The sequence below is a fragment of the Schistocerca piceifrons genome, chromosome 8 (assembly GCF_021461385.2).
Source record: "Schistocerca piceifrons isolate TAMUIC-IGC-003096 chromosome 8, iqSchPice1.1, whole genome shotgun sequence".
Classification (NCBI taxonomy): domain Eukaryota; kingdom Metazoa; phylum Arthropoda; class Insecta; order Orthoptera; family Acrididae; genus Schistocerca; species Schistocerca piceifrons.
In genome coordinates this window covers 6,836,943-6,849,285 of record NC_060145.1, presented here as the reverse complement: position 1 = coordinate 6,849,285, position 12,343 = coordinate 6,836,943, and the positions used below count along the sequence as shown (strand labels likewise).

At 48.4% G+C, this 12,343-nt stretch overlaps 1 protein-coding gene across 1 annotated transcript in view; it reads left to right on the top strand.

The window, feature by feature from the left end:
- LOC124712060 (organic cation transporter protein-like) overlaps positions 1-12,343 on the top strand; it is a 484,670-nt gene that overhangs the window by 420,249 nt on the left and 52,078 nt on the right. Inside the window, exon 5 of the mRNA XM_047242354.1 lies at positions 6,593-6,747. Coding sequence (XP_047098310.1) covers positions 6,593-6,747 — 155 coding nt within the window. The remainder of the gene's footprint in view (positions 1-6,592; positions 6,748-12,343) is intronic.

Here is a 12,343-nt window from a genome sequence, read left to right as displayed (position 1 = left end):
ATCCCAATTCTGCGGCACTGGACACTTTCTTGCATTTATCGTGAATTTTTCATCCGACACAAAGTCCCAAGCGACTGGGAAAAAAGCACCGGTGACTCCAGTAGATAAAAATGGTAAAAAAAACGGACCCTCAAAATTACAAACCAATATCCCTAACTTCTGTTTGCTGCAGATTCCTTGGAAATATTCTCAGTTCGAATACAATAAACTTTCTTGAGACTGAGAAGTTTATGTCCACGAATCAGCATGTTTTTAGAAAGTATCTCTCGTGTGAAATTCAGCTTGCTCTTTCCTTACATGATATACTGAGAACTATGGATGAAGGGCAACAGCCAGATTCTATGAAAGCATGTGACACGGTTCCCCATTGCAGGCTGTTAGCGAAGGTACGAGCTTATGGAATAAGTTCACTGATATGTCAGTGGCTCGAAGACTTCTGAAATAATAGAACCCAGTATGTTGTCCTCGACGGCGAATGTTCGTCAGAGACAAGGCTATCGTGAGGTGTGCCCCAGGGCAGTGTGACAGGGCCGCTGTTGTTCTCTGTGCACACAAATGATCTGGCCGACAGGGTGGACATCAGTCTGCGGTTGTTCGCTCATGATGCCGTGTCTGTACGGTAAGGTGTCAAAGTTGAGTAACTGTAGGAAGATACAAGACGACTTACATAAATTTTCTAATGGGTGTGATGAATTGCAGACAGCTCTAAATGTGGAAAAATGTAAGTTAACGCTGATGGGTAGGAAGAATAAACCTGTAATGTTCGGTTACAGCATTAGTAGTGTACTGCTTGACACAGTCACGGCGTTTAAATATCTGGGCGTAACGTTGCAAAGCGGTGTGAGATGGAAGGAGCACGTGAGAACTGTGGCAGGAAAGGCGAACGGTCGACATCGCTTTATTGGGCGAATTACAGGTAAGTGTGGTTCGTCTGTACAGGAGGCCGCATGTAGGACGTCAGCAATGCGACCTGTTCTTCAGCACTGCTCGAGTGTTTGGAATCCGTACCAGGTCAGATTGACGGAAGACATCGAAACAATTCAGAGGCGGGCTGCTAGATTTGTTACCGGTACGTTCGATCAACGAGTAAGTGTTACGGAGATGTTTCGGGATCTCAAATCGGAATCCCTGGAGGGAAGGCGACGTTGCTTTCGGGAAACACAGTTGAGAAAATGTAGAGAACCGACACTTAAAGCCGACTAACAAACGGTTCTGCTGTCGCAAACATTCGTTGCGCGTAAGGACCACGAAGATAAGATACGAGAAATTAGGCCTCATACGGAGGCATAAAGACAGTAGTTTGTTTCTTCTTCTTCTTCTTCTTCTTCTTCTTCTTATTATTATTATTATTATTACTATTATTATTATTATTATTTTTATTATTATTATTATTCCTCCTCCTCGCTCTGTTTGCGAGTGGAACAGGAAAGGAAATGACTAGCAGTGGTTCACGATACCCTCCACCGTACGGTGGCTTGCGGAGTATCTTTGTAGATGAAGAAGACTGTCCTCGTCCGCCAAATGTGTCACTTGGCTATACATCTGTACCAACTGGGTTGCAGAATTGCTGTATGCTGTGCATTCCGCAGTGATGCAGTCCATAGATGCCAACTCGTCGAGCGGATATCTTTTCCGACCTCCAGATTTCTCAGTTCCTTCGTCTTTTCTAGCACGGCGAATCGTTTTTTCTGTTTCCATCTGTTGTTTCTGAATACTCACACGAAGCACAAATGGCCACACAAGCTATATAAAATAGAGGCTTTTGCAGGGTCTACTAAAATCACACTACTCTGTAAAACTGTTTCGTCTCCCCAAGCCGCCACAGGTCTTGTTTGTACATGGAGAAGTGACAAACTGCTGGCAGATAAAACTGTGTGCGGATCGAAAATCGAACCTGTGACGTTTGCTTCTAGCAGGCAATTTCTCTATCGACTGTGCTATTCAGGTGCGGCTCACAAGACGAACTTCGCTTCCGCCATTGCCTCTCTCCTACATTTCAAACTTAACACAAGTTGTATTGCCTGCTCAAAGCAGTTTCATAGTTTACAAACAGTCCCACCATCCATAGACCTAATGATCAGTTGGGGAGGGGGGGGTGAACAAAAACACGGAAACGAGCGCACACGCGCGCTCAAACTACCACGGTTAATATGGTGTAGGAAAGCTGTTGGCTTTCAAAATTGCTTCCAATCGTCTCTGAATGAATAAATATAGCTACTAAGGGATTCAGGGGAATCTTACAGCATTCTTCCCGCAAAATGTGGTACGCTCATCTGAAAATGTTGGAGGTGGATAGTGAATACGCACACTTCCCTTCAAAACACACCACAAAGGCTCGATAATATTGAGGTACGGTGATTGTGGTGGTCAGGGAGGATGTGGCAGTTCATCCTCGTACTCACAAAACCAGCCCTTGATGACGCGAGCTGTGTGAACAGCGGTCCTGACGCCTTGTAATATAGAATAACCACTGGAGAGCAAACATTGTATCGTGGGATGGACATGATCAATGAAAATGAAAATGGTCACAAAATCCTTGGCAGCAGTGCAACATCGCATAATAACCGTGGGCGCCCACGGAACACCGCGACGCGGCCGCCCAGGTCATCACGTTTCACTCTTGGGCGCACACTCGACCACAAGTTGGAAACAGTGTGAAACAACACTCATCCGACCAAAGGACACTCTTCCTTGCTTCCTAGTGCAGGTTTTATGGCTTCGGTACCATGTTTTCCTGTTGAGCACACTTGCATTATTGGTGACTGGTTTTGGAATTCCAATACCCCCTGCAATTCCCTAGTTACGTACTCCCTTTCAGTTTCCGTACTGACAAGGTTCGCAAGTGCGACGTTCGCTTCTGCAGTCACGTTTGCAGCTGTAGTTATTACTTTCCGTCACAATCCTCGTCCATAACCATAGCTTGCGATTAGTCAGAATACATTTTCGTCCTCATTGTGAATTAGCGGATGATCTGTCTTTGCCGGTATGCGTAACAAATCTTAGATACGGTACCTCTTGAAACAGCGAACGCTTCGACTACCTGGTTCAGGTGCACCAACGATTCTCCCAGGCTCGAATAACTTAGCCCGGACGTAATACACTCACAACTACACAGAGCACTTTCCTGGCCACTGCCCACGGCTAACACTTGCAACTCACTGAGGGCATTGCAGAGGTGGTCAAACACAGTACAACCTGCATTACTGTTCAAGGATGCGTTTCTTGCGGTGTTTCCGTATTTTTGATCACTCCCTGTACGTGCCGTATTCGGGACAAGGCGTACGTCGTCATCGCTATTTACACAGGGAAATTTTTATTTCGCATTACTTAATAGCGGAATCATGAATAATAAGATTCCAGAATTAGTCGCCTTCACTTACAGTAAAAATGCTGACATACTACTTGGAACAGGCAACTGGTTGAAACCAGAAGTAAATAGCCTTGATAAATTCAAAGGAAGACATAATTTCCAACCGGCTGTTTCACTGAAATAGGTACAGGGTGACCCAAAAGTACGTTGACATTTAAAAATTCAAATACTTACGCAATAATGCAGGTAGAGAGGTAAAAACTGACGCACATGCTTGGAATGACATGGGGTTTCATTGAAACCAAAAAAGTGCACATGGCGCCTCATACGATACAAAAGCAATAACTAGCATAACAATTGATTTCTAGCAAAGACGATATTCTTTATAGCAAATGCCCGACACGTCGACCACCATTCAACACCCCCACATGAAATAGAGGGACAATTTTGTGAACAAGCGCTGCACAGCAGAGTAGTAGGTACGGTTACAAACTGCCGTCGGTTGTCGTATTCTAGCATCCATAACGAGGTCGGACGGTCGGTGTAGACTTCAGATAACTCCATAACCTCGTAAAGTCACACGGATTGAGGTCTGGGAACCTGAGAGGCCAATCACGGATAAAGTGGCGGCTCAGCACGCGATCCTCCACACACGTATAGCAATATGTGTTGGAGTGCCATCTTGCATGAAAGTCCTACGTTGCAGCAGGTGTTTATCAGCCAGGATAGGGTTGATGTGACCCTGCAGTGTACCAGCGTACGTCGCACCCGTCACTTTGTCAGCCTGAGAAGCAGCACTCCGCGTTTCCTCGGAGGAAAAGGGTCCGATCGTGGTTGAAGCTGTCAATCCACACCGTACCGTGACTCTCTCATCGTGCAGTTTGGTTTCCACCACAGTTCTAGGATCTTAGGTAGCACAAATTCTGCATTTGTGGGTGTTCCCATGCGGCGTCACAGACGTGTTGCTGTTCAGCGCCATCTATTGGTCGGCTTTTGTATCTGTTTTTCCTTTCAATAACACTCCATAACTGCATGTCATTTCGGGCATGTATGTCAAGTTTTACCTCTCTACCTACATTATTCCGCGAATTAGTGCCTAGTCAAATGTTGACGCTCTGGGTCACCCTATGCTTCATGTAGCACAACTGGCCACTTTGGAGCTTTAACTCGTTGTCAGGCCTACGAATTGGGATGGACACATTCTCCTAGTAAGTGTGTACAGTGAGAGCCTAAACATTGACAAATGGTGGCGTCGCCGGCTCGTGACGCGGTAAGGGAAGTACAAACATAGAGCAGGGACGGACGGGGAATCACTCTGGCGACAATAGTGCCCGTAAACGGGAAGTCCGCTGACGAAAGCGGCTTTGACGGCTGGGAACAAGCATCTCGCAAATAGCGATACTATTCGTTTGCGACTGTCGTGAGCGTATGGAAACCGGTTGAAGGATAGTGAGACCACGAGTAGATAACAAGGTGTGCCCGTCCACACCTCAACAGAGAACGTGGAGGTTGGAGCCTTGCCCATTGTATGAGGCAGTACGAGGCGATCTGTGGAAGTGTGACGAGAGAGTGCAGTGCAATGCTCATGCAGAGTCGAGCGCTTCGGGCATACTTTTCAACGCACTTTGTTGAGTACGGGGCTTCATAGCGGACGGCCATTTACGTTCCCAACGATATTACCAGTTACACTTGCAGCGGACGCGGGATCATGGAGATCTGACCTTGTCGGATGAATCACGTTTCTTGTTCCACCAGCTCTATGGTCGTGTGCAGAAACTCCATCTAGAAAAACGGCTGCTCGGTAGATGCACCGCACCACGGACACAGGCCAATATTGGTGGTATCATGGTACGAGGTACATTCACCTGGGCTTCCGTGGGATGTATGTGTGTGTGTGTGTGTGTGTGTGTGTGTGTGAGAGAGAGAGAAAGAGAGAGAGAGAGAGAGAGAGAGAGAGAGAGATAGAGTTGTTACGGACCACATGCGTCGCTTCATGCTTGATGTCCCACCTTACAGAGATGGTATCGTCCACAAGGATACCTATCCGAGTCACAACGCCAGAATCATGCTACTGTACTTTGAGGAGCATCCTGGGGGACTTGGGTTGATGTCTTGGCTACCAAATTTGCCTGACCTGGTCCGATGGGGCACATCTGGGACACCATCGGTCATCCACACACAACCCACAGACCACCGGCTCGGTGTTCACGAGAATTGCAAGACGTGTGTGGAGACATCTGGCGCTACATACCCCCGGAAAGCTACTAAGGGCTTGTCAAATTCACGCCGTGCAGAACGGCTACTGTATTGCATTGCAAAGGTGAACCAACATCTTACTAAGCACACTGGCATACTGTGTTCGCTTAACAGTGTATTAAAGGTGTATGTTGGGTCTGCGCTGTTGCTAGTTGTTCACTCCGAGGTAGTGTCCGTTGAAGACTACGCTATGTGGAAGTGTGCGTGGCATATGACTTTTGAGACATACTTAAGACGAGTGTGTGTCCACATCCATTTGCGTACACAAAAACGAGATGGAGCTTGAAGCTAAATGTTATAAGTTGCTCCTCCCTTTATTGAAGCGAACTGCCATATTTCGGCTGTCTGAACTTTAATAGGCAGCCGGACTCAATGTACGACACCTTCTAGGGACACGCGCCAGTTCCATCCTGTAGCAGTCCCCGCACCCCACATCTCTGTTACCAAACGCCTCGGTCTCGCCGCTCTTGCTCATCCTCTTCTATTCCTCTTCTCTCCATTGTTCGGAATGGTGCAGACTTTTATTGATCAGTACTTGGTCGGCGGCAAACTTATGTTATTGCTGTAGCTAGTCTATTGGGTTGTTTTGACTTGCTTTTACAAAATGTACTGTAGAACATTAGTATATGTATGTACATAAACATGAATACTCATACAATGCTTCAAGAACCATGTGTTCAGTACTAGAGAGAGAGATTTTTCGATTCGCATTGGATTTGTAAACTTATATTCATAATGTGCCCACTTTGTAATATACCATTGTAATGTTACCGGACCAGAATTAACGTAAATCAGGAAAAATAATGGATGTAGACTGTCCGAGCACCAGGAGATGAATCACCAGGCCTCAAACGCATCGTGCATTGAAATAAAATCACGATTGTCAGTGGAGACTGTTGTGCCTTATTTCCTTACTAACTTTTTAATGTACGGCTGTGGTCAAATACCGCAGTGGCAGATTCGACCTGACCGGTACAGGGTCGACGTGTAGAAGGTGACGGGGCGGTGACCGGCGGCCATTTGCAGGGCGGGCCGCAAGACGAGCCTGACGCTGTCCTTCCTGATCTACATCGTGGTGGGCCCGCTGTCCGGGCTGCTCGCCTACTACTGGGTCTTCGTGGCGGCGCGCCTGCTCATCGGCATGGCGGGCGCCGGCTGCTTCAACTGCGGCTTCACCCTGCGTGAGTAGCGCCAGCCCGAGTGCCGCAAACTGCACGCTCTGCCTACCTTGGCTGACTTGCATCAACAAGGGAATGTTGTTCTACAACAGTAGTCCACGACATGAGGGTAAATTAACACACACACCCCCCCCCCCCCCAACGGGTAAAATGAAATTTTCTGGGGGGTAAAAGCAAAAGGGTTCAATTGTGCTTTGGTCACAAAGCTAAATTATTCTTAAAACATGATTAGTGTTATTTCTATTTCATAAGACTGTATTACTGATTATGTAACTTAGTAATAATTTTTTAATGCTAGCATTAACATCTGACACAATATGAGGAGGTTAAAACATCAAAGAGATTTTTTTTATCATCTTCTTTATTGTGATTTTTCGCCTCATACAGAGGTGGGCTGGCACCGGATAAATCTACTCCGCTCTTCAGCCACAAGCATTACAATAAAAGAGACAATGAAGACAGAAAGTAACACAGGGGTGGTTAAAAACAGTAGACACAAAAATTAAAAACACGAAGCCGTTCACACTTGATGAAAAACACAAAAAAACTGTCAGCACTGCGCACAAACACTGACGACCGGGACGATACAAGTGAACGAAGGAGCGTGGCAGCGAAAAACACTAAACCACAAACACGACGGCACACACACGAGAAACTGATCGCGACGATCTCTGGGGCCCGAACGTCCACTCGAAATGTGCGAGTCCGGGGACTTGCCGAGAGGGGAAGAGGGTGGTGGGGGATGGAGAGGGGAGAAGAGAGATGCCAATGGCAGAGGAGGTGGTGGAAGGAATGAAGGTATGGGGGTAGGAGAAGCCTGGGGGAGGAGGGGGGAGAAAGGGAGGAGGGAGGGAAGGGGGAGGAGGAGGGAGGGAAGGGGGAGGAGGAGGGAGGGAAGGGGGAGGAGGGGTGAGAAAGGGGGGGAAGGGGGAGGAGGGGGGGAGAAAGGGAGGGAAGGGGGAGGAGGGGGGAGAAAGGGAGGAGGGAGGCAAGGGGGAGAGAAGGGAGAGAGGGTGCCCACAGGAAAAAACAAGGGAAGAGGGAGGGAGGATCAAAGTTGGTAGGAGGGGTAGATGGAGGGGAGGAGGGCATCATTAGGGAGGGGGAGCTGGTGGAAGCCACCTTGGGAGAGGGTAAGGAGGGCGGAGAGATGGAGAGCAGGTGCGACGTGGAAATACAGGCGCGGCATTGGACAGGGGCGGGAGAGGAGGGGAGAGACCAGCAGGTGAGGAGGATCTAGTTTACGGGAGGTGTACAGGATCCGTACCCATTGGAGGAAAAGGAGGAGGTGGGGGAACGAAATAAGGTCGTACAGGATCTGCGTGGGGGAGGGGAGACGGATGTGATAGGCGAGGCGGAGAGCATGGCGTTCTAGGATTTGAAGGGATTTGTAAAAGGTAGGACGAGCGGAGATCCAGGCAGGGTGGGCATAGCAGAGGATAGGGTGGATGAGGGATTTATAGGTGTGGAGGATGGTGGAGGGGTCCAGACTCCAAATACAGCCAGAAAGGAGCTCGAGGAGACGGAGTCGGGAGCGTGTCTCGGCTCGGATTGTCCAGAGGTGGGGGGTCCGGGAGAGGCGACAGTCGAGGGTGACGCCAAGGTACTTAAGGGTGCGGGTGAGGGCGATAGGACGGCCATAGACGGTGATACAGAAGTCGAGGAGGCGGAAGGAAGGGATGGTTTTGCCTATAATGATCGCCTGGGTTTTGGAAGGATTTACCTTAAGCAACCACTGGTTGCACCAAGTGGTGAATCGGTCAAGATGGGACTGGAGAAGGTGTTGGGAACACTGCAGGGTGGGGGCGAGGGCAAGGAAGGCGGTGTCATAGGCGTACTGGAGAAGGTGGATGGGGGGTGAAGGCGGCGGCAAGTCCGCTGTATAGAAAAGGTACAGAAGAGGGGAGAGGACGAAAGCTCGGGGCACACTGGCGGAGGGGAAGAAAGTGTAGGAATCCGTGTTATGGATGGTGACGTAGGAAGGACAGTGGGAAAGAAAGGACCCGATCAGACGGATGTAGTTAATGGGAAGTGCGAAGGTTTGGAGCTTGAAGAGGAGACCGGAATGCCATACGCGGTCATAGGCACGTTAGAGGTCCAGGGAGAGGAAGATGGTGGAGCGACGGGAATTAAGCTGTTCGGAAAGGAGATGAGTGAGGTGAAGAAGGAGGTCGTCGGAAGAGGAGGACGGCCGAAAGCCACACTGGGTGACGGGAAGGAGGCGGTGCTGGCGGAGATGCTGGTGGATGCGTCGGGTGAGGATAGATTCCAGGACCTTCCTGAAGATGGAGGTAAGGCTGATGGGACGGTAGGAGGAGACGGCAGATGGCAGTTTACCGGGCTTAAGGAACATCAGGATTCGGGAGGTTTTCCACAGGTTGGGGTAGTAGCCAGTAGACAGGACTACATTGTACAGCCTGGCCAGGGCGGAGAGGAAAGAGGCAGGAGCTTCACGGAGGTGGCGACAGGTGACACGATCGTGACTGGGAGCGGTGTTGCGTTTCATGCGTAGTGTAGCGATGAGATCCTGTGTAGTGATGGGGGCATTGAGTTCTGTGTGTGCAATGTTGTCCAAGTACTGGAAACCAGGGGTGAGGGGAGGGACAGAGGGGTCAGTTCGATCGCGGACATCCGGGACAAGGGACAAGGGAGTAATCGAACTGGGGATCGTCGGGGATGGAAAATACATCGGAGAGGTAGGAAGCAAAGTGATTGACCTTACTAAGGTTGTCCGGGAAGGGTTGATTATCATGAAGGAGAGGGTAGTAGGGGGGGGGGGGGTTAGATCTGGTAAGGCGGCGGTAGGCTGACAAGTACTTCGAAGAGTTGATAGCAAGGATAGCATTTAAACGGGTGCATGTCTGTCGCGGGTCCCGGCATTTCTTAGCCACGAGCAAGTTTCTGATGCGTCGTTGTTGTTGTAGTTGCCGGTGGCGTCGTAGTGTGTCCGGGTCACACGTGCGGAGGAAGGCATGTTGGAGACGGCGGATTTATGGAGGAGGAGGACGGCCTGTGGGGGTAAAGTAGGACAGTGGGGGTGGATGGCGACGGAAGGGACGTGGGCCTCCACGGCCTCAGACAAGGTCTGTTGGAGAAAGGAGGCGGCACGGGTAATATCATCAGGGTGGCGGTAGGTGAGGGGGTGGTTGTCGACCTGGGTAGAGAGGGTACCCCGGTAGGCATGCCAGTCGGCACGGTGGTAGTCACGGATGCATTTCACGAAGACGCTCTCCGCTCCAGCTTATATACTGCGCTGATAGTACTGCTGCGCATGCATTGCAGTCGTGCAGACAGAAGGGCCAAACCGCCCGGCGACAGCGCCCTCGCTGGTGGAACTGCAGTACTCAGCTGCTGTCGGTATTGTCGCTCGCAGCAGCTATCGAAGTCTTCTGGCGTCTTCGTCTCGAGCCAATTTCTGAGATGATGGGATTCCACGCGTTATTCGATTGGTAACCACTGTCACGGGGCATTAGATTTCCCACAATGCATATTTCAACGGATTCTTTGATAATGGAGTCCCAAAAAGTTGTTGCTGTGGCCACAATCGAAGGTTTGTCGTTCTCCATTGAATGTCCGTTAGAAATAAAATGTTCCGCAACTGCGGACTTACTGGGTTGCAGTAGGCGAGTGCAACGTTGATGTTATGTACAACGGTCTTCTACTGTATGCGTTATCTGTCATATATAGGCCATACCACATTGACACAGAATTTTGTAATTCCCGCCTTCTGCAGTAACAAATCGTCCTTCACCGATCCCAGCAAATCCGAAATGTTAGAAAGCGGACTAAAAACCACTCTCACATAAATATTATTAAGAATCCTCACCATCTTGAATTTGTTCAAGCGAAGACGCCAGAAGACTTAGATAGCTGTGGCCAGCAACAATACCGACGGCAGCTGAGTACTGCAGTTCCACCAGCGAGGGCGCTGCCGCTGGGTGGTGTGGCCCTTCTGTCTCCGTGACTGCAACGTGTGCGCGGCAGTAGCATCAGCACACTGTGTAAGCTGGAGTAGAGAGCGTCTTCGTCAGTCCTCGTTCGGCTCACCTGAAGATGGCTGGCAATTGTCCAGCCGAAATATCGGGCAATGAAGTTTATGACGACCAGCTGAAAGCCCGAAATCTCTTTGAACAGTTGATTCGCCGGGAAAATTTCAAATGTTACAGGTTAAAACTTCAGGACCAAATGTACGACCATCTGCTTCCTCAAGTTCCATCCACTTCACACACACTCTGTACCCTATAGCAGGCGTTTATGATAGTAAAATTCAGACATACACGTCATTAAATGCTTTGGCCGAAATGTTGATAGTTCCCGCAGTAGACAAACTTCTTCGTTTCTCACCTTGTAATAAATAAACGAAATAATGGACAGCAGCACACAATGTAACTGTATAATGGCTGCTACATTATTGTAGAGCTTACACAGTATTATTATTATTATTTTTATTATTATTATTATTATTATTTATGGCAGTGGTCGTGCTCAAAGCAGCGGCAGCCTAAAGTCCTCCAGTTTCTGCCAGTTCAGAAGTAAAGAATCAAATGTTCTAAACTGAAGTCCACTACACCACATTTTAACTTTTTTAATTTTAAATGGAGGATCAGGGTGTGGATGACGCAAGTGTCATCGTGTACAAGATTGGTGGTGAGAGAGAGAGAGAGAGAGAGAGAGAGAGAGAGAGAGAGAGAGAGAGAGAGAGAGAGAGAGAGAGAGAGAGAGCGACCATGTTTTGTGACGACTATCTGTTCTCAATCTGGATAATTGGCTTTGTTTTCTGAGGAGAATTTGCAGGTAGCACTAACTCCTTATTTCATGGTTTAATAAAACACCTAAAAAAGCTAAATATCATTTGTCTTTCATCATTTTAAAAACAAATACGTTGAAAGCTTTTTTTCATTCTACAGTTTAGTTAGGCGCTAATGTTGTTGATTGAGGTGGGGGACGGCAGCGAGAGATATACCAGCTAATAGGTGACGGTACTCAAAATGGGATGCACTTCTCAAAAGTTTTTGAGAAACTGAGGTTCAAAGTTTTGCTTGTGTATTATGCCATACGAGGCAGTCGGCTAAGGTGGCAGACTAGTAGTCTGTCCCCATATTACGTTCCAGGCACGCGATATACTAACCTACCACAAAGCATTTCTAGCATTAAAAGCAATGATGATTCTTCAGAAGGCAAGGATAATATAAATGATAATCATTGTGGTACATCAGTATCGAGTTATAATAAAGATGTAATAAGGAATCGTGGTAAAAGAATTACTTATATACAGTGTCCGGAAATGGACACTGTGTGTGTTGTGTGTGTGTGCGCACACGCACACACACACACACACACACACACACACACACACACACACTCACACTCACACTTAAAAGGTCTCCCTGTCGGGAACTGGTTCAGCATAAAAACGCTTTTCAGATGCTCCCAGAGTTAAAAACCCAGGGGGTAAGTCCGGTGACGTAACAGGCCCTGTTACAGGGCCTACAAATCCTATCAAACATCCGGGGAAGATGTTGGTGAGATGTCGACGAGCTGTAATGCGAAAGCAGGGTGATACACGGGCATGCAGAAACCGCATAACCTAGCGTATTGC